At 38.1% G+C, this 25,059-nt stretch overlaps 2 protein-coding genes across 2 annotated transcripts; both read right to left on the reverse strand.

Annotated features, from left to right (window-relative positions):
- Positions 1-7,705: 7,705 nt before the first annotated feature.
- On the reverse strand, positions 7,706-11,280 carry LOC118349289 (sugar transport protein 10-like). Its single transcript, XM_035693423.1, has 4 exons — positions 11,024-11,280; positions 9,902-10,227; positions 8,745-9,374; positions 7,706-8,348 (listed from the first exon to the last, which is right to left on the reverse strand). The coding sequence occupies exons 1-4, from the start codon at positions 11,160-11,162 to the stop codon at positions 7,899-7,901; spliced, it is 1,545 nt and encodes a 514-aa protein (XP_035549316.1). The 5' UTR covers positions 11,163-11,280; the 3' UTR covers positions 7,706-7,898.
- Positions 11,281-22,225: 10,945 nt separating this feature from the next.
- On the reverse strand, positions 22,226-23,873 carry LOC108991277 (probable protein phosphatase 2C 72). Its single transcript, XM_035693556.1, has 5 exons — positions 23,700-23,873; positions 23,176-23,508; positions 22,944-23,058; positions 22,536-22,759; positions 22,226-22,399 (listed from the first exon to the last, which is right to left on the reverse strand). The coding sequence occupies exons 1-5, from the start codon at positions 23,871-23,873 to the stop codon at positions 22,226-22,228; spliced, it is 1,020 nt and encodes a 339-aa protein (XP_035549449.1).
- Between the last annotated feature and the right edge of the window lie 1,186 nt (positions 23,874-25,059).

A 25,059-nucleotide genomic window follows, 5' to 3' on the forward strand; every position in this document is an offset into this window, starting at 1 on the left:
CCTCTTTCCCCTTACCTATTCCTCTTATGTACTGAGGGCCTCACTGCGTTGTTAATAGATGCTGAGAGGAATAATTTAGTCCGGGGATTAAAGGTTTGTCGAGGGGCTCCTGTTGTTAGCCATTTGTTGTTTGCGGATGATAGTATAATTTTCTGCAAAGCGGATGTGCAAACTACTAGGAATCTTCAAGGGGTGCTTGAGAAATATGAGGCGGCATCGGGTCAAAAAGTGAATAAAGAAAAAACTGCTGTGGTTTTTTCAAAGAATGTGGATGCCGGAAAGCAGCGAGAGTTGTTGAGTTTGTGGGGTGTTAGGACTTTTCAGCAATATGACAAGTATCTTGGGCTGCCAAATTTGGTTGGGAGGTCAAAATCTCTTGCTTTTGTTGATATCAAGAGGAGGGTGTGGAACAAATTGCAAAGTTGGAAGGAGAAATTACTATCACAGGGAGGCAGAGAAATTCTTATTAAGGCTGTAGCTTTATCGATCCCTTCTTATGCTATGTCATGCTTTCAATTACCTTTGAGTTTATGTAGGGAATTGGAAGGTATGATGTCTCGGTTTTGGTGGGGACAGAGGGGTCATGAACAGAAAATGCATTGGTTAAGTTGGAGGCATTTATGTGAGTCAAAATTCAGAGGGGGGATGGGTTTTAAAAGCTTACACAATTTTAATATGGCTCTATTAGCTAAACAAGGTTGGCGCCTTTTACAAAATGAGGGTTCTTTACTGCACAGGCTTTATAAAGCTAAATATTTCCCTGTTCTTTTGGTTTTATAAGGGCCGGAGCCTTTGATAAGCAAGAAGCCAATGTTGTCATTCTTGAGGATGATTCTTTGAAGCAATAATTCCATAAGCAAATACATGAGACTCTTTGACTTTCAAGCTCCGAAGAAGACTGAAACTGACCCCACTTTCATTGACTAGTAAGTGATAGCTGTCAGGTTCGCAGAATGACCGATGAAACCAACTAAATCCACTCTCGTGACATGATCGAAGTTCGATCCACCACTTTGACCCTTCTTACGCTTGGAAGGGGATTTGTGTAGCAAAGACATGGTTATCCGAGGGCTGTAGATGGAGGGTTGGGTCTGGAGAATCTGTGTTTATTTGGAAGGATTCTTGGGTTCCAGGCTATAAATTATTAAGAAGGTGTATTGAGACTGAGGGGCTTCCTGCTTCCCAAGAGGAGGCAACTGTGGATAGGCTTATTTGTCCAGAAACAAGGAGTTGGAAATTTGATACTGTGAGAGCTCTCTTTGATCCAATGGTTGCTGAAGAAATTTTGAAGATTAGATTGCCTTTTGTACCTTGTAGTGATAAATGGATATGGACTGAGGAAGTAAGTGGCTGTTTTACTGTGAAAAGTGCTTATAGGCTTTTTCAGATGTTGAGGGGACGGGAGATGGCTGAATCTTCTAGTTGGGTGCAAGATCGACTCATGTGGAAGAAAATTTGGAAGATGAATGTACCTCGGAAGATTAAAACTTTTGCATGGCGAGCTTGTAGGAATATTTTGCCAACACTCCAAAATCTGAGGACTCGGAAAGTTGATGTGGAAGGCGGTTGCTGTTTCTGTGGAGAGAGGGATGAAGATGTTCTTCATGCTTTGTTGTTCTGTCCTCAGTTAAGGGAGATGTGGAGGCAGCTTGGTCCAATTGGTTTCAAGTTTCAACATGGTAAAAGCTTGTTGGATAATGTCAAAGGAGTGATAAGTTCTGGTAGTGGATCAGATTTTACAATCATGATTGTCATCTGTTGGGGTATGTGGTTTCGACGAAATAAAATGCAGATGGAAAGAGAGTTGATCACTCCTTTTGCAGCAGCAAATATGGCTCTTTCTTTGTACAAGTCTTTCTCAGCTTTCAAGGGTTTTAATCTAACGGAAGGAAAGAACCATTTCAGATGGTGTCCACCTTCTTCTGATTTTCTGAAGCTTAATGTTGATGGGGCGGTTTTTCCAGGGGATACAAAGGCTGGGATTGGAATGGTTTTACGTGATAGTACGGGAAAGGTGGTGATGGCAGCTTCTGTTGCTGAATCTGCAGTGCTTGAGCCATCTACTATCGAATTACTTGCTGTGTTCAGAGGACTGCAAATGTGTCTTCCTTTAGGCATCCCAAAATTAATTGTGGAGTCCGAGTTTGGTGATTGTGCAAGAATTGAAAGCTGTTCAGGAGTCCTTTTCTTTTAATGGAAATTTAAGTAGAGAGGTTAAAAGTCTAATGGGTCTATTCCAAGAAGTGAGTGTTGAGCATGTTTATAGGGAAGGCAATGGTGTGGCTCATTGTTTAGCTAGGCATGCTTGGAATGTGTTGAATGTTCATATGTGGTGGGGTGTTATCCCCGAATTTGCTGAACAGGCCTTGTGGTTTGATCATGCTGCTTTGTAAGGTTGTTCTAAGATAGTGGAATGAAATTATTTCTGTTTATCAAAAAAAAAAAAAATTTGTATATTAGAATTTCTTGTACTAGATTGTAATAATAATGTATATCCTTTTAGACTGGTAATAAGAGCTTGTGGCTCTAATGTTGTTTTCATGGTCCTATATACTACAATTAAATGATGTGATCTTTTCATCATATGATAACTATTTGTTTTAACATTTAATGTTAAAGCATTTAGAATATTAGTATCAAATAATAAAAGAGAATAATTAGGATAACAATTAAAATAAACTGGGTCTTGGAACAAGCTTGATTCTATCATGCCAAGTAATGAATCATGAAAATTATAGATCATAACTACAAAAACCCAAAGCAAGACATGATAAAAAAGATGATAATAAATTAATATAAATTTACTTACTAATGGAAGATTAAAAGTTTAGCAAACACTAGAACACTTCTATGCTAAAAGTTGGTACCCTATGCTTTGTGTTTTGAATATTTGGATTATTGTGTGTAGAGTGGGAGAAAGATAGACATATAAAGTCGGTCTCATAAAATTTATTTTGCATTTAATGCTTCCAGAGTAATTCACTCAGGCAGCTATAAATGCTTTAGAGTGTAGTTCATGTGTCTATCTATTTCTTACTCTAGGCCACAAAGTTCAGTCAAGAACTCTAAGATATCCTAATCCATGTTTAGCTGTGTAACACTCGGACCCAACCAAGCCTTTTTTTTTTTTAATAATTTTGGGCTTATGCATATGAAAAATCCAATTGAGTGTTTGAGTATATTTTTTTTATTAGAATACGGATTTAATTTTTTTTTTTTTAGTGGTTTATGATTTTTTTTCCCCACCCAGCACGAGTCTACCCCCATGCACGTGCACTTTTTTTTTCCTTTCTTTTTCATTTGTTCCTCATCACCTATATAAATACACATTCTTGCTCGGTCGCCTCCTTCAAGTTCTAGGGTTACAACAGCCCCTCCTATAACTTCAGCAAGCCGCAGCCCCATTGGAATCCCATGCACCGGCAGCTCAGCCAGTCCCACCTCCAAGCCAACCCTCCATGTCATGGTAAGCTTGCGCCACAGCCTCCACCCCACGTAAACTTCTACCCAGATCTGCACCACTTCAAGCCTATACCGGAAGCAGCCGTAGCCTTCCTCTCCACCCTCGAAAATAGCAAAAACGGTTGCCACCATCACCAACTTTCGTGGGTAGCGGAAACTGTAGTTGCCCTATTTTGAAGCCATGGAGACAGTGCATAATCGTCAAACCGAGAGCCATGCCTTGCCACAATTGGGCAGCGACGCTACAGTCAACAACACCAGATGACGCTGGAGATTAAGCCTCCACCGCCCAGTGATGTCCAACGCCACCGTCCGAAGCCCCATGCATGTCGCGTGATGCATACAACTCTCTCTCAGTATTATTCCACTGTAACCCACTGCAAACCACCATCTTTCGCGCCGGAAACCACCGTAAAAGCAGCAGCAATCACTGGCTGTGACACCCTCGTCACCCCGTGCCGATCGGTGAGGCCATTGACTCTCGTCTATATTTGTTTCCCTCACGGTTACTCTCTCTCACTCTCTGTGCTCTCTCGCTTATCACCCTCTCTCTCTCTCTCTCTCATTAGTTGGTCTCTCCCTCTCAGTGCCCCACCGCCATGACCACTGTTGTCCACCGCCCAGCCCTTTACCACACCGCACATTTCACTTCTCTCTCGGTGAGCCTCCGTGTGTTTATTAGTCTCTGTTTCTTTTCACAGTGTTAATAGGATGGTTTACGCGCGGAAGTTGTGATGCAAGTCTTTAGGTTAAAATAAAAACAAGTGTTTTAATTATATTATTACCCTTCGAGTAAGCTGTGTTAGTATGTTTTAAACTTTTAATATATATACTAGTAGACTCCATTTTATTTATGTTTACAGAGACATCTTAAGTATTTTAACATGTTATTAAGTAAATATTTATTTTAAGAGTAAACAATATTGGTGTAATGTTATTTTTTACACTTTAAAAATGATTTAGTCTATTTAAAAATAGTTATGGTTTATTTTAAAATATTTTGGGATAATTATATTATCTAGTATTAAACTTTATAGTTCGTTTTCAATAATAAATAGGTCAAACTTTTAAATGTTTTAGTCAAAGTTATTAAATCAATATTGATGATTTTAGAAAGTGATGATTTATAATTTTAGGTTATGAAATTTTAGGTTTTGAGGAATTAAATAGGTTATTTTAGAAGTTTAGGGTTAAATATCGAAATACATGATTAATCGAAAATTATTTTATAGGTGAAGATTAATTATTGTTCGACATTTTTTAGGAAAATTCCAAAAAACCTAAGAAATCCAAGTAAAAGGGATTCATATGCTGGACTTTGCATTAAAATAAAAAATAAAATGAGCTGAGGTTGATTTTTGGAAAATATACATATTTGGGTATGAAAAGAAATTTGAACTACCTCAGTTATTTGTTCTGCATTTTATAGGTATTTTCTGTCATGACTGGTGTAGACATGAGCTTATTTTTAAAATGTTGTTTCTAAACTTTGAAAAAAAAGTGCGAATATGAAATTTTGTGCATAAATTATGTTTTTGTGATCTGATTTTGTTCTATTTTGAAGATTTTCTGTACTCTAATATGAAATGATATGATTTATGAAAACCTCTGGCATAACATTCTATTTCTGTTTCTGTTCCGTTCTGACCTTACCACGGGTGTAAAACTGTGGCCTCTGTTCAGGTTGGTACTAACTTTTCTATTTCTGGTACACCCACTTTGGAAACAAAGTGATTTTCTGCGTAGTATTTCCTATGTGCACACTCGGGGCTCTGAGAATGAATAAGGGGAAGATTCATATTCTGTTTCTGCTCGGTTAGTTACCGAGGTTTGCACAACCCTACCACGAGGGTTAAACATGGTATCTGTTCTGATATGATAAGATAAGATATTATGTTTCAGTTTATGCTATGCTAAAGGGATTTTGATTATGAATATTTTTAAACTTTTGCTCTGATATTTTTGATAACATGTTCTGACGCTACATTTTGAAAACAAATATTCTGACTCTGTATTCTGCAAGAAAATATATTGTTCTGCATTCTAAATTCTGTAAATGCTCATGTTTACATACTAGTATATGTTCTCTTCTTACTTAATTGTTGATAACTCACCCCTTATCTCCTAATATTTTTCAGATAATTTTGATGGTTGAGCTGGAGAACAAAAGTAGAAAGTTTTAGCAATGTGTGATGATCGTAGTGGAATAAGTGTTTAAGGGTACAAGTGCTATTTGAGAGTCGTAGTTAATAATTTGATTTATTTTCGATTATTTTGATTTGATGAGTTAAGGATATTTTCGAATTGTTAGAGAGTTTTTTAATTTATGTTATTGAGAATTTCTTTATTGTCCACATGAAGGAACATAGATATTTGAGTTGATTAAATGGATTAACATTTTATGGAGTTTTATGGGCTTTATAGTTGTGTTATTGAAGTTGATATTAAGTATTAGGAGCTCATTCTCCAAACCTCCGGGATCGGAGCGTTACAAGCTGGCCCGATGTACCGTACATAGGTGAAATTAAAAGTTGCCCAGTGGCCAATATTGACAGCGTCATCCGGGATGTACTTCTTCCAGAACTAGCGTGCCTTCCAAACTCTATTCATCTCTTCTATTGGCATGTTCTTCGTCTCGGGTATGAAGAAAAACACAAAAATAGTCATTATAAACACAAAGACAACGACGAAAAAGAAGAGACCAAACTTGAGGTGGCAATGCATGGCAAGGAAAATTTGAGCCCCAAAAAAAGTGAATAGCATGTTGACAGATACATTCATGGCTTGGCCTGTTGATCGGATCTCCAGAGGGCAGATCTCACTCGGTACCAACCAACCCAAAGGTCCCCAAGAGAAAATATGAACATTTGTGCATAATTATATGAAGATGATCTGATTCTGTTGTGTTCTGAATATGTTCTATACTCTGATATAATGTGATCTCCAAAAACCTTTGGTATGACATTTTGTTTGTGTTCTGTTCTGACCTTGCTATGAGTGTAAAATTGTGGCTTCTGTTTGGGTTGGTACGAACTTTTCTGTTTCAAGTGCACTCACTTTGAAAGCAAAATGGTTTTCTACATTGTCTTTCTTGTGTGCACAGTCAGGGCTTCGAGAATAATAAGTTAAAGATTTCACATTCTGTTTCTACTCGGTTGACCGTCGGAGTTTGCACAATCCTATCATGGGGATTAAATATGGAATTATGTTCTAATGTGATGTTTCAGTTATGTTATACTAAATGACTTTTGAATATCAGTATTTTGAATTGTCGCTATGATATTTTGATAACATGTTTTGGTTATGCATTCTGAAAATAAAAATGTTTTATTCTACACTCTAAACTTAATAAATGCTCATGTTTACATAGTAGTATATGTTCTCTGCTTATTGAGTTGTTCATAACTCACCCCTTAACACCACATTATTTTTCAGATAATTTGAATGTTTCAATTGAGAATCAAGATTAGGGAACATGGATGAGATTAGTTAAGCACAGAGGAGTAAGCATAAAAGGATGCCATGGTTATTGGAGAATTTTATTCGGCAAATTTTTTGTATTCTGATGACCTGGTATGTTGAGAGGTTGACATTTTTATTAAGAATTTGTTGTGTTCCTAATTAATTATTTGGAGTAGTTGAGTTATAACAGTCAAATCTATGTTTAATTGAGAAATTGGAGTCTATATTTACATTGTCATGAGATGTGAGTTTAAGTAATAGAAGGTAACTCTCCGAACCCATCCAGGACCGGGGACTTACAAAGAAGTCTTATTTTTAGTAAGTACGGTTTTTAGCACATACTTTTGTTTTGAAATTTTAGCACAACATTGATGTCTTTTTAACACTTTGGAGATGCTGTGAAAAATAATATCGTTTTACTTATAACTAATAACTTTAATAGCATTCTCAAAAAAAAAAAAAAATACCTTTAATAGCATTCATTCAGCTAAGGTATAACGACCTAACCCCGAACTCTCTTATAAATGGAATGCCCATAATATATATGGAAAACTCCCAACTGTCCGAAAGACAATAACATTCAAATACATATAAGATCATAACTACAACAATCCAAAGCAATACATAAAAAGATGAAAATAAATGAATATAAAATTTTACTTACTAATGGAAGATTAAAAGTTTAGCAAATACTAGAACACTTCTATGCTAAAAGCTGGTACCCTATGCCTTGTGTTTTGGATATTTGGATTTATTGTGTGTAGAGTGGAAGAAAGATAGATATATAAAGTCCGTCTCATAAAATTTATTTTGCATTTAATGCTTCCAGAGTAATTCACTCGGGCAGTTATAAATGCTTTAGAGCGTACTTCATGTGTCTATCTATTTCTTACTCTAGGCCACAGAGTTCAGTCAAGAACTCTAAGATATCCAAATCCGTGTTTAGCTGGCCCGATGAACGTACATAGGTGAAATTAATAGTTGTCCCGGTGGCTAATATTGACAGCATCATCTGGGATGTACTTCTTCCAGAACCAGTGTGCCTTCCAAACTCTATTCATCTCTTCTATTGGCATGTTCTTCGTCTCGGGTATGAAGAAGAACGCAAAAATAGTCATTATGAACACAAAGACAGCGAAGAAAAAGAAGAGACCAAACTTGAGGTGGCAAAGCATGGCAAGGAAAACTTGAGCCACAAAAAAAGTGAATAGCATGTTGACTGATACGTTAATGGCTTGGCCTGCTGATCGGATCTCCAGAGGGCAGATCTCACTCGGTACCAACCAACCCAAAGGCCCCCAAGACCATGCAAAGGCTGCTACATAAGTGCATATTAAGAGCAAAACCAAATCTGCTTGGCCTTTTGTAATGGTTCCTTCGCCACTCACCCCAAATGTCAAACTTATCAAAACTCCTATTGCAACCTACAATACAATGAAACAAACATATATATGTACGTTATAGGTGTAAACCAGAAAATATACGTAGATGAGAGTTTGTACAATTGTACATATGCATGGGTCAGGATCTTCTTCAAGTAGTTCTTAATTACCGAACTTGAAAGTATCAAGTGGAAGGGAGATAGACATGACGTTAGGTAGTATTTTTTATGTCAATCTCCCTCCAATTATTATTCGAACGTACTACAAGAAATTTTTTGGTTGTTTGCAACCAGTTATTTTCAGTAAAATGATTATTTCCAATTAAAATGAATATTTTTATCGCAAATAGTCCATTTCGTTGCAAAAAACTGATGACAAATATCCGTTTTTCTTATAGTACTTGAGAGTATCTTTTTATGTGTTAAAATTTATTCGTACCTGGCATATAAACATCTGTGCGCCACCTTCGAGGAACAAAATCCTTCTCCCAAACTTGTCAACAGTGAAGATTGAAACAAAAGTAGCGAGGACATTAACAACACCGGTAATAACAGCAGACATGAGTGAAGCATTGTCACCGAAACCTAGAGTCTTAAAGAGAACAGGCGCATAAAACATGATGACGTTGATGCCGGTAAGCTGTTGGAAGAAGGGTATGAGGATGCAAATAATGAGTTGGGGTCTATATCTGGGCTCCAAGATGTTCTTCCATGGATGATCCACTTTCTTTGCAGCCTCACTCGCATCAACTAGGTCTTTGAACTCTTCATCCACGTTGTCGGTGCCACGAATTTTTCGTAACATCTGCTTTGCCTTGTCGGTGTAGCCTCTCTCGAGTATGGAATTAGGAGTATCTGGAAGAAACACAGATCCTACGGTCATCATTATTGCTGGGACAGCTGCAAGACCTAAAGAAACTCTCCAACCCCATCCTCCCTTGATTTGGGCAGTGCCATAATTGACAAGATTGGCAAACAGAATCCCAATTGTAATGGCCATCTGGAAACCAATGTTGAGTGCTCCTCTGATCTTCGCTGGCGCCATTTCTGAAAGATAAACTGGGACCGACTGCGTTTTCATGTATAATGCGTTATCAAACAAGTACGGATAGAACAAAACATATATAGGATTCCTAGATTTACTCCTTTTCTTTAGGTTGTTCTTGAAAAAGCCATGATCATATTAATTAACATCAAACATAGAGATTCAAACACATCCCTTTTTAGTAGTCGGCACGCAAGAAAAATCTAGTAATGAGTCTTACCACGTACATGTATTGAACATTTAATATTGTTAAAAAAATCCATACCAATGGCAATAAATATTATATGACCCACTTTATAACTTTGATCTCTCACTTTTACTTGAGCTCCTCAAATTCATATATGATATAAATTTGCAGAGATCTTTGTCTAAACTTCTGTGTTTTGTCGCCAAAGGCAAATGGCCTGATGGCATAACACCCACACCTCCAAAATGGAGGTCTTGAATGGGTTCGACCCCCCTCCCCAAATCCAAAAAAAAACCTTCTATGTTTTGTCATGGCACTAGAGGGAATATATAACATGCACACGGCCGGGTATGATTTGCAGTACCTGATTAGCGAATCCAACACCGACACCAAGTAATAAGCGACCAATGATAAGCATTTCAATGTTGATGGCTGCGCCGTTTAGGATAGAACCAAACAAGAAAACCAAGCCTCCAAAAAACATGGACATTTTTCGGCCGAAAGCCCTCGTAACAGCAGAAGCAAAGAAGGAAGCTATTAATGCTGCAACGTAAAGGGAAGAGGTGAACAATGTGAGCAGCTCGCTATCAAACTTGCAGTATTCACTTTCACGAGCTGTTTCGTCTATCATTTTTCTGTAGACGGAAGGGAAGAACTTTCTTAAAAAGTGTTCCATTGAAGTTACCCCTCCTGCCAAAAAAGTTTAGAAGCCAATCAACTTTCATAAATAAACAAATTCAAACGCAAATAGCTGTTTGATATTATTCATGTTCTCTATTTAATTTGTTCAAACATGTTTGTGACTGTTAAATGTTTGATATCATGTATTATTGGCTTACTTCCTTAATTATAATCCTTTATTTCTAAATAAGTGGATTTTTTTTTTTTTTTTAACCCGACGGCCTGTGGCCTTATGACACAAGACTCACATCTCCAAAATGGAGATCATGGGTTGGATCCCCCTCCCCCAATGTATCAAAAAAAAATGTTTCTTTTTAAAAATAAATTAAATTTCTAAAATATTATACACAATGATCCATGCCAGAAAGATAAAAGCATTAGCCATATATATTATCTGTTGAGATCAGTTAGATACTAAAAACATTGAGTATTGGACAAGCCTAAGTAGCACTGCTCATTGTTATAGCTAGTTATTTTTGTAACTTTTTTTTTTTTTTATATTTTTCTATTCAAATTTTTTTAATATATTTAAATATTTTTAAAGAATAAGAAAAATACACCAATACACTTAAAATTACTTCTTTATTCATTAAGAAAAAAATAAAAAATAATTTTTTTTTTTCCGAAGAAGTCAAGTAGAGCGGTAAGAAATGGTGGGTATAGTAGCTTTTTTCATGCATTATTATTAGTTGTCTCACTATGAAACAAAACCCAATTAGCCAAAAATAAAAAGCTAAAATAGAAAAGAAGGCAAAATTGCTGCAAACTGTTCTGCCTATATATAAATTAAAGCCAAATAATAAACCTGAGATTCCAATGTCATAGCCAAAGATGAGGCCGCCCATTGCAGCAACCACACAAGTGACCACCACAAAGGCAGTAATGCCGCCTGCATAGTCGACCGTCCTTCCACCTTGATCACTTACAAAACCTCCTCCTGCCATCTTTCTAGCCAATTAAGCACTAATTATTGGGATCAGATCAAGATTTCTCAGAGTTTTTTTCTCCTTGTGTATCTCTATTAATCTGAATATTGATTGTTGATCTCTCAAACTATATTTGCCTAACTACTTCCTTACATACGCTTGACAGTTGATACTCACTAAAGAACAAAAGAGATCAGATGAGCCATTTGGTGGGATTTCTTACTTATATTCATCTCTTTGCTTTCAGTGTTATATATATATATGGCTGTAATCGTGTATGCTTGAAAGTACTTCTGCCACGTTAAGCTATATCCAAGTGGTGTTAAGCCTCAAAAAGTGGTCTTTTACGTATTTGCGAAATGTAAGGCCTTTTTTATGTTGGGATTATGGTGTTTGTAGTTTGCACAAGTCTAGAGACCAGGAATCGACTGAGCTATTGGTCTTTCTTTTAGAACTCTAAACTCGGGAAGTTTGACCAACATGGATTCAAATCTAAGCGAGATTTCCTATATAGAAGTTACTATATTTGGATACATGGAAATGGTTTTGATCTACTGAAAACAGCCACGGATATATATATATATATATAACAATACAATTATAACATAAATTTAAGATTTTTTTTTTTTCATTTTAAATTTTATTATCTCCAATCACACTAGTCAATATGTCATATTATTTTAAGTGACTTTTTATTTGAATCATGATTTACCTATGAAACCATTTAAAAAATATTATATTTATGCCTCCTCTCATATATATAAATGAAAGGTAACTTTGAAAGAGAAATTGGTTTTTTTTTTTTAATAGGATTGCTCACCCGACCCGATTAAGTTGACTTCCGATCAACCGTTTGGCCGATTAACCAACTAAAATCATATCGGTTTTCGACCCGATTTTTTTTTTTTTTTTGGTAAAAAAAAATCAGTACACCAGAAAATTTTGATTATCATTCTATACAAAAAATAAACATCCTTCTAACCAATTCTTGCTAATTTCTAAATGTCACAAAGTCGACTCGAAGTGCACTCGTGGACCCATCAAAATGCATGGTATTTTGAATTCTTGGGGACTTTTTTAATCTTAAATATGACGTCACGTGACGACTACACAAGTTCTTTTTTTTGTGTGTTCAAAAACCGAAGAATCAATATCAATTCCCATATTAGCTGCAGTGCCTGCCTATAATTCTCATCACAGATTCAAAACTGGTGCAGTTCAAGTCTGGCAGCTTTTCAGCAATTGTGCGCACTTGTTCAATGGTGATCTTGCCCAATTTCTCTATCTTTAGGTCTTTAGAACCTTTCTCAACACCTGTGTATTATTTAGTATAAGCTCTTAATTCAGTAATGAGATTCAAGATTAGAGGAAAAAAAAAACATGCATCTACTTAATTAAACCTATGGTAACAAGTTACTGTCAATATTTTTACAGAAAATCGAGGTCATTGCCCCTCTATTTACATGCTAGAAGCATTAATCAGGTGTGGCAAGCTCCCAACTTGTAGAGAAGAGTAAATGCAAGAGAAACTTTTCTGTATTTCTTGGTATATGCTTTCTATACAGACTTGAGTATTTATAGTATTTACAACCTAACAACTTCTCTAAGGAATGTAATTGAGTACATGCTGTGCATTACAAATAGCAGAGTATTCTGCATAGTTGGTTACAAGCTGTCGGCCATGATACAGCATATAATCATGTAGTGTAGTGACAGTACAACAACCATACTCAGCGGGTAGGCATCAACCTATTCTAAGTGATTCCAGAAGATATTCGTTGAGTGTCTAGCTGACCACGTTCTTCTAGAGGCAGCTGCTGTGCTGGAGTTCTTGGAGGCTGAAGTGGATTTGTTCTTCTGGAGGTAGCTGCTGTGCTGGAGTTCTTGGAGGCTGAAGTGGATAGCTCAATACGCCCCCGCAAGTCTAACGGTGTGTCAACTACCGTGAGACTTGTTCGCAGTGAGTGAAAACGCGATGAGACAATTGGTTTTGTAAAAATGTCAGCAATTTGATCTTTGGAGGGGAGGAAGGCAATTTGAAGTGTTTTTGCAGCAACTCTATCACATACGAAGTGGAAGTCAATTTCCATGTGCTTAGTACATGAGTGAAGAACAGGATTGATAGAGAGGTCAGTGGCACCAAGGTTGTCACACCAAAGAGTTAGGGGTTTGGGAAGGAAAAATGCAAAGTTCTTTTAAGAGAGATTGAACCCAAAGTAATTCAGCAGTGGCATTGGCTTGAGCTTTATACTCAGCCCCGGTGCTTGAGCGAGCAACAGTTCATTGCTTTCGAGAACTCCAAGAGATTAAGTTTGGACCAAGAAAAATACAAAAACCACCGGTAGAGCGGCGGTCATCAGGGCAGCCAGCCCAATCCGCATCAGAGAAAGTTTGTAACTGAAGTGAGTTGGATTTTTTGAAAGAGGAGACCAAAATTCAGAGTGTGTTTGAGGTATGGAAATAGTCACTTAACTGCTTGCCAATGGGGCATTTTTGGATTGTGCATAAACTGTGCAATTTTGTTTATGGCAAAAGCTAGGTCTGGTCGAGTTAAGGACAAGTATTGTAGACTGCCTACAATGCTTCTGTACAAGGTTGGGTCATTGAAGGCGGGCGTATCTGAGGTGGAAAGATGAGATGAGGCAGTCATGGGAGACGTTATATCATTGGCAGACAATATGTTTGTGCGAGTTAAGAGATCACGGATGTATTTCCGTTGAGACAGGTGAATGCCATTGGTTAAGCAAGATACTTCCAATCCAAGAAAAAATAGGACAATTTACCTAGGTCTTTTGTTGGAAAAACATAGGCAAGAAATTTTATCAGTAGTTCAATTTGTGTATCATGAGAACTGGTGACAATAATGTCATCCACATATACAAGTACATAAATGAGAACAGACTGATGAGAGTAGACGAAGAGAGAGGGGTCAGATTTGGATGGGATGAAACCATATTCACAGAGTTTGGAACTTAGTTGTGCAAACCATGGACGAGGTGCTTGCTTAAGGCCATAGATGGCCTTTTGCAAGCGACAGACATAGTGTGGGTGGTCGGGGTGAACAAAACCAACAGGTTGGGACATATAAACAGTTTCGGTCAATTCACCATGGAGAAAGGCATTAGAGATATCTAGTTGTCTAAGAGGCCAACTATGGGAAACAGCAAGGGAAATCACTAACCGAATGGTGGTGGGTTTAACGACGGGGCTGAAAGTCTCAAAATAGTCAATTCCCTCTTGTTGATGAAAACCCTTGGCGACGAGTCTCGCCTTGCGACGTTCAATGGTGCCATTTGAATGATGTTTAGTCCGAAAAATCCACCTGCAACCAACAATGTTAGAAGAAGGGGGAGGGGGAACCAATATCCAAATTCGGTTTTGAATGAGAGCTTGAAATTCGGTGGTCATGGCATTTCGCCATTCAAAGAATTTAGATGCCATGGTAAAGGAGCTTGGTTCCTCTGGTATTTCAAGAGATGAAGTTAGGGCTTGTCGTGGTAGGGGGTATGGAATTTGGCCATCTCGAAAAAGTTTGGGACAAGAGGAGTTTGTTTTGGATCGGGTTACAATGGGTGATCGAGGTGGTGGTATGGATTGATTATTGTTTGAAGATGAAGGAGGCTATCTGGGTGTAGGAGTTGGGATGAGAAGACGAGGGTTTTCTGTGGGTGTGGGATGAGTGGACGAGGGGAGGAAGGTTGAGGGAGAAGGCGTAGAAGTTGGGCTTAAAGTAATTTGTTGGGTTCGGATAGGGGACGATGGGTTCAGGGGTAAGGTTGATGGGTCTGTCATTGTGTTGGTGATGGATGGGCTGATATGTAATAATGGAAGTAGAGTGTAGTTGGGTTGAGGAAACGTAGTGGGTGTTTTCTGGAGTTTTTCATACGGGAAAGAAGTTTCATTGAATATGACATCACGTGAAATGTATTGTCTGTCATATTCAATGTGAAGACATTTGTACCCTTTGTGAAGGGATCTATAACCAAGAAAAAGACAAGATAAGGAACGAAAATTGATTTTGTGATTATTGCAGGACCTAAGATTGGGCCAACATTCAGAGCCAAAAACCTTGAGAAAAGAATAATCAGGTTGTTTTTTGTAGAGAAGTAGATGGGGAGATTTGTTTTTGAGAGATGGAGAGGGGAGAAGATTGATGAGATGGGCCGTAGTTTGGAAAGCATCGGCCCAAAATTTATATGGGAGAGAGGCCATTGCTAAAAGGGTAAGGCCCGTTTCAACTATGTGACGGTGTTTACGTTCAACCACACCATTTTGTTGGTGAGTGTGGGGGCATGAGAGACGATGAGAAATTCCTTGAGATTGGAGCACACGAGTCAGCAGACGAAACTCCCCTCCCCAATCACTTTGAATATTTTTTATTTTAGTGTTGAAGAGGCGCTCAACATATTTTTGAAAAATATTGAAAACAGATGTGGCATCACCCTTTGAAGCTAAAGGATAGAACCAAGTAAAACGGCTAAAATCATCCACAAAAGAAATGTAATATCGAAAACCATCCCTTGATATATGAGGGGATGGACCCCAAACATCCACAAAAAGTAAATGCAGAGGTCTCAAGGACCGTGTATCAGAGGAATGAAATGATAGTTGTCTACACTTGGCTAGAGGACACTTTGAACAAAAAAACTTGTGTTGAGACGGAACAAAAGGCAAGCATTTGGTGCGCAATATGCGAGAGACAAGCTAAAGATTGGGATGTCCTAGCCGAAAGTGCCATTGAGCAAGAGTAGTGCGTTCTCCAATGAGGCAGCAGGAGCAGGTAATGAGGAAGCTGGAGGAAACATGTATAGACCATTATGGGTTGGGCCCTGGAGAAGTAACTTGCCCGTCTGGTTGTCCTTCACAAGAAAATTAAATTCATGAAACTCAAAGAAAACAAAGTTGTCATGACAGAATTTTTGTACAGAAATTAAATTTTTGGTGATTTGAGGAACACAAAGTAATTTATGTAGTGAGAAAACAGAGTTTGAGGAAGATTTTGGAGTCACCAATGTGTTAGATCGGGAGAGTAGCACCGTTTCCAACTTGAATTTGTTCAGACCCAAGATATGGTTCACTTGAAATGTTGAGGTTGTGAAGGTCTGAGGTTATGTGATTTGTTGCAACTGAGTCAGGATACCAGTGTTTGTCGGAGAGCTGTGGTGAGCTAGTATAATTTGCCGAAAGAGATCGAGGTGGCTCAAACTGATATGCCTGATCCAATCTATGGTAGCACTGAAGTGCTACGTGGCCGATTTTATTGCAGACTTGGCATGTGGGTTTGTTGGTTTGTGAAGTAGTGAGGGGAGAAGATATAGTGGTGTGACCTCCACGGTTACGGCTACCACGATAATTATTTCGGCCATTACCACGATAAGTGCTGCGGCTTCCACGATATGCATTTTGAGGAGAGAAAGAGGTGTTAAGATTTGCAGATGGTGTTGGGAGGAGACCATGTTGTATGGAGTTAAGTGATACTCGGCTTTCGAAGGTGAGAAGAAGATTGAATAACTCAGAGGAGTTTATGGGAGAGGCACGAGTTGTCACTGAAGTGACGAAGGTATCAAAATCCGAGGTGAGGCCATTGAGCAGATATGAGACTACCTCTGAGTCTCGAAGTGGCTCACAAGCAGCAGTCATTGTGTCTGAGAGTAGCCGAACCTTTCGGTAATAGTCGGTTACTGATAGAGCGCCTTTTCTCAAATTTGTGAGTTGATGACGAATTTGGAAGATTTTGGCCTGAGATTGTGAAGTGAACATGGTGTCGAGGGTGAGCCAAAGTTCACGGGATGTTCGAGAGGTAATAGCTTTAGCCAAGATTGGTTCTGTGAGGGATGAAAGCAAGGCACTGAGAAGCATTTGATCAGTGCGACGCCATTGAAGGTAAGCTGGGTTTGGTTGAGGAAGAGAAGGTCCGGTTGGGGATGGCGATACTGCGGGAAGAATAGGTGGGGGAGGAGGTGTGGAACCATCGATGAAGTGATATAGTTCTTGGCCATGGAGATAGGGAATGATTTGGGCCCGCCACAATAGGTAGTTATCAGAGGTTAGTTTTACGGAGACTACGTGGGAGAAGTTGCTGGGAAGTTGGAAGGTAGAAAGATGAAGAAGATCTTTATCAGAGGAGAAGCTATCGGAAGCCATGGAAGGAGAAAAAAAAAAGTGAGAGGACCAGGTAAGACGTTAGTCGCTATTGTTGCTCTGGTACCATGTAGAGAAGAGTAAATGCAAGAGAAAATTTTCTGTATTTCTTGGTATATGCTTTCTATACAGACTTGAGTATTTATAGTATTTAGAACCTAACAACTTCTTTAAGGAATGTAATCGAGTACATGTTGTGCATTACAAATAGCAGAGTATTCTGCATAGTTCGTTACAAGCTGTCGGCCATGATACAACATATAATCATGTAGTGTAGTGACTGTACAACAACCATACTCAGCGGGTAGGCATCAACCTATTCTAGGTGATTCCAGAAGATATTCGTCGAGTGTCTAGCTGACCACGTTCTTCTAGAGGCAACTGCTGTGCTGGAATTCTTGGAGGCTGAAGTGGATTTGTTCTTCTGGAGGTAGCTGCTGTGCTGGAGTTCTTGGAGGCTGAAGTGGATAGCTCAATACAACTCAACCAGACAACATTTGAACCAAATTCACATCCACAATGAAAGAAAGTATTATTACATCCACAATAATCGCATGTTCATTACATCCACATGAATTTAGTTTGAAAAGTTTGATGCTTTGGTGAAACGACAACCAATATTACAATGCCACAAAGTAGGGCCAATCCGAGTCATAGTACAATTTACAAAGAGGACAATAAGATATAATTTGGAGCTATTGACACTTGAGGTGGAACACATGGGAACATGGCAACTGCCTCAATTCTTCCTTGTCCTTGTACTTGGCTAGGAAAATGCAGCATTCTTGTCATTCCCACCACAAACACAAAGATTGTCAAAAGAAGTAAAGAGAATAAAGCAAAAATGTTGATATTATTACATTCAACACATTATGCCTAACACTTCTTGTCTGCAGTTACAGGAATTTTTAGAGAAAGGGAATGTGGCTATGGAACCTTTTGATGTCTAAATAATACAAAAACATAGCAGATCTCTAAAATGTACAGATTTTACTAAAATCTCAAACATGTAATTGCCGAGCGTGATGGCACATCAACAATCCCAGTAGTAACATAATTGCATCGATCATTTCATTGAAAATTAGCCTACTCTGGTTTCCCATGTTCAATTGGGCATACCAAGGTTTTCCACATTTTACACTTTGGGATTATTGATTTCCAAAATTTATGATTTTGAATTAATAACAGGATTCTATATATTTGGAAAACAAGCGATGAAGGCAACCCCTGAAGGGAAAGCAAAGGGGGTTTAGACTTCAGACACATGAAGAGAGAGTAGAAAAGAAAACAAATATAACAGCACTAGGTTGCATGATAGTGGCTCATAAAAGGTCATGCACACCGTGGACCCATTTTTTCAATGGTACGACATTCACAACAGGCACTGCACCCTATAGGACTATTAGCATCATTTGTAGCTAAAGCTAATACATGCATAAGACATATTCACAATCATATAGAAGATGCACATAATAAAGTGTGAGAAAGGGGGGTGGTCCCCAGTGATGGACCCAACCAAACAAGCCCAATCCATGAGGTACAGGTGGGCCTAAGGACAGCTCAGTAAAGCAAAGTCTATATGAGAATGGGATGGCCCAGGCCAAGCCCAAAAGGACAATAGCCCATGAAACCCACAAGGAGGCAACAAACTAGCACGCGTGGGGCATGGGATTAAGCCAGGAGGCCTGACACATCAACCGATCGACGAGTCATACTCACAGAGTCAAGGACACCCAGGTCCTCAAGCGCCAACGGTTGGACAAGACTTGAAAGGTGGGAGCACTTGACCAAGGTCATGCCACATTTAATGAAGGACAGAGGCGGGCAAGCCACGACAAGGGTCCAAGGCTGTCAGCAGTCGCCACAATCAGGCATGGCTAGCCTGTCACATGGCAGGGAACTGGCAGAAGGACACGGCCTTGGTATGAAGCTACACACCACGAGCAGTTTGACAAGGTGTCTTACAAGGGATTGCCCTTACCAGGTATAAATATCACCCCCTTTGGGGGCAAGACACACATATATACATTGATTAAGGTTCACACAAATGCGAGGTTAAGAATCCAAACTAATTTAGGCATATGAAGTATTCAGGGGCGTCTCAAAGGCAAGGCAACTAAGGCACTTGCCTAAGGCCCCCACTCCTTAAGTCCCCACCAAAAAAGCCCCTAATGTGGTTTATTCAAAAACTGAAATTGAAACTAGCCCCTGGTTTGTTCAAAAAAATTGACACAAGCCATTTATATTCTTTTAAAAAATAAAATTTATAGAAAAAAAGATATTAAAAAAGGTTAGTATTGTAATGAACACACCTCGTATATTCTTTTAACATTTTGCTATGAGTTGTAAATAAATTAAAGCAATATGTCCAATAGACCTCTTATAACATAAAAACGTAGTTATTTGAGATACACAGTAAATAAGAATAGAATAAAAAATTTGGAAACTTAAAAAATTTTAACTTTAAATAATATTGATGATCTGAAAAAGATAAGTGTCATGATTTTCAAAAAAAAAAAAAAAATCGCATGTTGTAGAATCAGAATGTCTGTTTATTTGTATTATACTTAATTGGAGAGTTGATTGAATTATTATATTAAAAGTTTTTAAAAATAATCTCTTCTTAAATTCTTGCCTTAGGCCACCGTGTGCATTGAGCCGCCCCTGGAGGTATTGTTTCTGACACTCGGTATTGTTTACCTACCCTTGCAGATTTCTCTTACAGAAGCTGTTTTGCTCCTTTCAATCATGTGCTCTGAGCTATGATGTCCTCTGGCTAAACTACCTCGTGATTTGCTATTTGTGTATGTTGATATCATTTGTATGTTTCTTCTAGTTTTATCAGTCAGTATGCATTTAAAAAAGCAATTACATTAGAGTTGAAAACATGCATCATCTATTACTACTTAACACGCTCCAATCGTTTTTTTTAATCACAAAATAGGTTCTTAAATAACTTTTTGTCTAAATAGGAGTATAATACACATTATGCACATTATACCTTGATCTCTGCTTAGGCTGTTGCCTAAGCTTAGGTGAACATGTGCGCCTTTTAGAACAATTGCCTAGTTGGTTGCACAATGCCTATTTGGCAAACCATGATTGAGCTCTATGCAGGGACAACTGACAAGAAATTTTATGTTGTTAGTTTCTTTGGCTTTGTTTACATTGTAGGAAGAGTACATATCTCAGTTGAAGTATCTTCTTTCATTAAATCTTTAATATTGTATATGTTTTCTATGCGTTCAGGAGTTGAAATTCTGATTGCTCATAGGGGAAACCTGGAAAGAGCGCCTTTTGACTCTTTTAATATTGTTTTAGTTCTCTTTTACATTCCCCCCAGTAGGTACCTTCTGCTGTTGGGGTATCTGTAACGAATGTGAGAGTTTCAGGTGGATGCAATTCAAACTTGTGGAGGTCAGATGACTGCTGATGGCAGCCGCTCTTGAACTGGTGGTGGCATATTATGGCGCATCATTAAACCACAAGAACCAAAAGCCTATAAAGTGATAATGAATATGGAAAAGGAGTTTGAGGTGTGCAACTATAGTTCATTTATTTTTATTTTTATGTAACATGAATTGCCATGCTTTAGCTTAACTGTATCTTTTCCCTTTCCTAGTTACCTGAGCATATGTATCACGTTTATGTTTGCCTCTATCTCTAGGCTGTGTTTAATTAAGATAATGGACCCTGGAAAGACTTACTGATAATCCCTGGTATCATGTGGTGGGTTGAGAGGTTTTTTCTTGAAGCAAATTCCTCAATTCCAATAGGTATAATAAAAAAAATGAGAACCTCGAACAATATGATGTTGGACAATCTGAAAATGTAAATTGAAGCGCCTTTCCCATTCAATCATGCTTTTAGTTGCCACTTTGGTGCATTCTCTCTTTCTAGCTCTCCCTCACTTTTGGTGATGGTTGTCTACATCTCATTATTTATATATTTTTTGATAATGTTTATTGACTAGTGTAAATGTGCAATTGCATTGACATGCTTTCCAAGGTCATAATGAAGAGGGTGATCAGCTTTTAAAACTGAAGAATCTAGGAGTTCTCTGTTAGAAATTAAAGTGTACTACCTTTCATGTTTGTATAATTTGGTTTGTTTACTTGCTGGACCACCTGCTTGCTGTCATTCATGAACTTTAACCTCATTACTTCATTGTAGATAGTGTGGTAAAGAATCTTTCCCTTGCACTAGCAGCATTGTATTGTTGCGGACCTGAAATTATGAGTCCAATAAATCTCTTGAGCCTTCAGCGGTATCATTGCATCATTCATGATAATTTTAGAGAATAGAAAGTGCTAGCTAATGTTACCTTATTTTTGTGCAGAAGCAATTCAAACAACCAAATATTAGGCAAGGAACAAAGCAAAAGAAAGATGGTGGTTCACAAGGAGCAGCCAATGCATTTATGAATGGGAATGCAGTCAGTTTGTCCGATGGTTCGCACCTCATATCCAATGTGCAGAATCAACATGAGTAATCGAATACTGGAATTAAACAAGTGCCTGTTCATGATAGGTGAAGGATACCTGTCTCATATGATGATGACCTTCTAGGACAAGATACCAAGGATGATGCAGCTTGATTGTTGGAACAAAATGTTCAATGCATTTCAGTGGGGATGGGCGGTGTTCCTTGGAGGCAACAATTAATTTTCCCGTTTGATGGAGGTCAGCAGAGTGTTGATAATTCTTGCATTATTCAATTACTTTTTGGTGCTTAACCAATAAGCTGATGATGCACCAGCAGTTTTATTGTCGAAAGCAATTGTTATGGGTATTCCTTTTCAACTCATATTGTTTTCTTAACTAGTGATTGCACATATTGGTGGCTTTGAAATCTCGAAAAGGGTTAAACTTAAAAAAAAATCGCCAAAAGGTCATTGCAGATACAGGAAGCATTAGAGAGGATTTGTCCACTGGCACGTGTTACTTCTTTTGCAAAAAGAGGCAAACCACACTGCAGTCATCTACTTTTGCAGTAGGGTACTTCTTCCTCCATGCTGTGGTAGCTGCCTCCACCACAACTTTTGCTGCTGCCTGTTCACTCTCTGCAGCCCACACAATGGCTGCAACTTGGTCATTACTGAGAACATCCCAGACCTACATTTTCAATACATTCAAAGGGAATAAAAACATTTTATTGATCTAGGGGTTCTTCATCCTAGAAGTTCAATGAAGAGGAGAATGAACACTTTTAACATGTAAAAACTGGTTCTGCATTCAAATGCCCCCTTACCCCATCAGTTGCAAGGATGATGAATTGATCATCTGAAGTTAGGCGGTGATAGTAGACCTCAGGGATGGCAATGATGCCATGGTCTTTGAGTACAAAGTCTCCAAAGGCTCGTGACATGGCTAGGCCGGAAGTGTCATCATGGGGCAGCCACACTCGTTGGATGTGTGGTTCTTGTTTCAGTGCGGCCACCCGGCCATTGCAGTTCTTTATTCTTTCTGCTTCACCTATGTCAATTGGAAATTGATCAATCACTAATGTGGCAATTTATCTGAAAGTAGATAACTCGGTAGAGACAAGGTGAATAAAAATAATATACACAACAATGATGTGTTGGGTGTCTCAATAACTAGACTTGCATTTAGATTTTTTTCGTTTCTCGATGCAGTTGAGTAGGAAATGAGGTCTTACAAGGTAAGCCTGGCTTTAAGTCTCTGGTTAACTGAAAGGCCGTGACTCCATTCTTGGTCAACATTCCTAAGACTGCCCTTGAATCCCCACGATTAGCTATAACAAGATCTTCATCCTGCTTAGTTTTTCATTCATACAAAATAGAAGAGAAAGTCAAAATCAAAACAAAGATTCAGTTAACTTCTCCAAATAGATTCAGAAACAAAATGGAAGAATTATTTGGTCTTGTTACCTGTCTTATAGCAACTACTGCAGTGGTTCCACTACAAGAGCAGTCAAAATTCTCTTGCAGCTTTATCTCCTTGTCCATCACCTTAAAGGCACTGATACAAGCCTCTTTCCATATATGAAAGCTCTTGCTTGTCATTGATTCATCATCTATTCCATCCATATGATTTTGCAAACTATCATCATCTGCTACTGCTGCATTAATCTTTGAGAGAGAGCTCTTTTGGGTTAATAAGAGTGAAGGCAGGTGGTTGCATACTAGCTTGCTCACTACATGACCATTCTTCCCATGCCCATCAAAAACTCCACATAAAGCTCCATCTTCCACTCCATAGCCCTTGCCACAGAAAAACACATGCAGTTTCAATAAAGGATCTTTTAACTAATAAATTCAGTAGAAGACACTAAGTTGAAAAGTGAAACTTTTCTCATGCGAATGAAAACCAGCTTGATTCTAATCTAAGAACAACCTGTAAAGTTAAAAGGATAATCATAGATACAATTTGAGAGAGTGAACCATTAACAAACCTGGTGAAGAATGGCAGCATCTTGGTTTAGTCCTTTGCTCCCTTGCTTAGAGTAAAGAGAACAAAGGACCAGAGCTCCATTAGAAACATTATTTCCTTGCAAGAATAACACATTTTCATTGCCATCCTCAACATCATGAATCTCCCGGGACACAACTGATCCGCAGATTCCCATTGCAACTGAAAATGATTTTATTCTATTCTGCACTTAGTATTAATGATGCAGTTTCCTTAATCATGAGTTTAAGGACCACAAAATGCGCATGTTATGGCAAAATACATACAGAAAGGATTAGAATTGTACAAGTGGCTCCCTGGGGTCTGAAAGCATGCTTTTAGTTGTTGGGGGTATTATTTTAGCTTGCCCCAAGATTCACTTGAGGGGCATGTGATGTGAGGTGTATTTTTTTATTGGCTGGTTCCTCAGATGTGAGTTGCAGCTCCAATCCATCTCAACCTGAACAGTATGAATAATGATATGCAATTATTTTACATCCCATTTTACAACCAACGAATATGATAGTGCATTTCATAAAAAATACTAAGATTTTGTTATTAGAATTTTAAATTTTACAAAATTACCCATTGTAAAGATGGGTTGGACATGCCATGGAAGAGTACAAGCGTCCTTTTTTTTTTTTTTTCCCTTGCTTTGAGGAAACATAAACATATGACCAACCGATTAAGGATTCGTTTGGATAGTGAGATGAGATGAGATGGTTTTAGATGAGTTGAATAAAACATTGTTAGAATATTATTTTTTAATATTATTATTGTTATGGGATTTGAAAAAGTTGAATTGTTTATTATATTTTGTATGGAAATTTAAAAAAATTATAACGATGAGATGAGATAAGATGGGTTGAGAGTATTTTTGTATCTAAACGGAGCCTAAATGTTCTCACGCCTCACCTTGACACTAGTTTAATAGGGAGATTCAATTTTCGAGCAATGATAAAGCATGATTATGTGAGGAGACTATACCCACTTGTGGCTCCAGCTACGAATAAAAAATGGATCACCTCTACCAATAGATGAAAAAGATAGCAGTTGACCAATGATCAGTTCCATCCACATTACTGGAAAGAGGAATTGGATCCATACCAGTTGGAATCTCTCTCTCTCTCTCTCTCTGCGTGTTAGGCCCTATGGCAGTTGGAATCAGCTACAGAAGTTTGGACAAATTAATGAAAGATGCAGATGGTCAAACTCTAAAAACAATACACAGTGATCGATTAGTTTTCATATTCAGAGTCTTAGCAGTGATATAATCATCCTACATTATTGTGTGCTTGCATCTACAATTGGATAGGGACCGACCTTTGATGCGTCATGCCGGTAGATCTTTTTTAGGATTATGA

Source organism: Juglans regia, chromosome 8 (assembly GCF_001411555.2).
Source record: "Juglans regia cultivar Chandler chromosome 8, Walnut 2.0, whole genome shotgun sequence".
NCBI classification, from domain to species: Eukaryota; Viridiplantae; Streptophyta; class Magnoliopsida; order Fagales; family Juglandaceae; genus Juglans; species Juglans regia.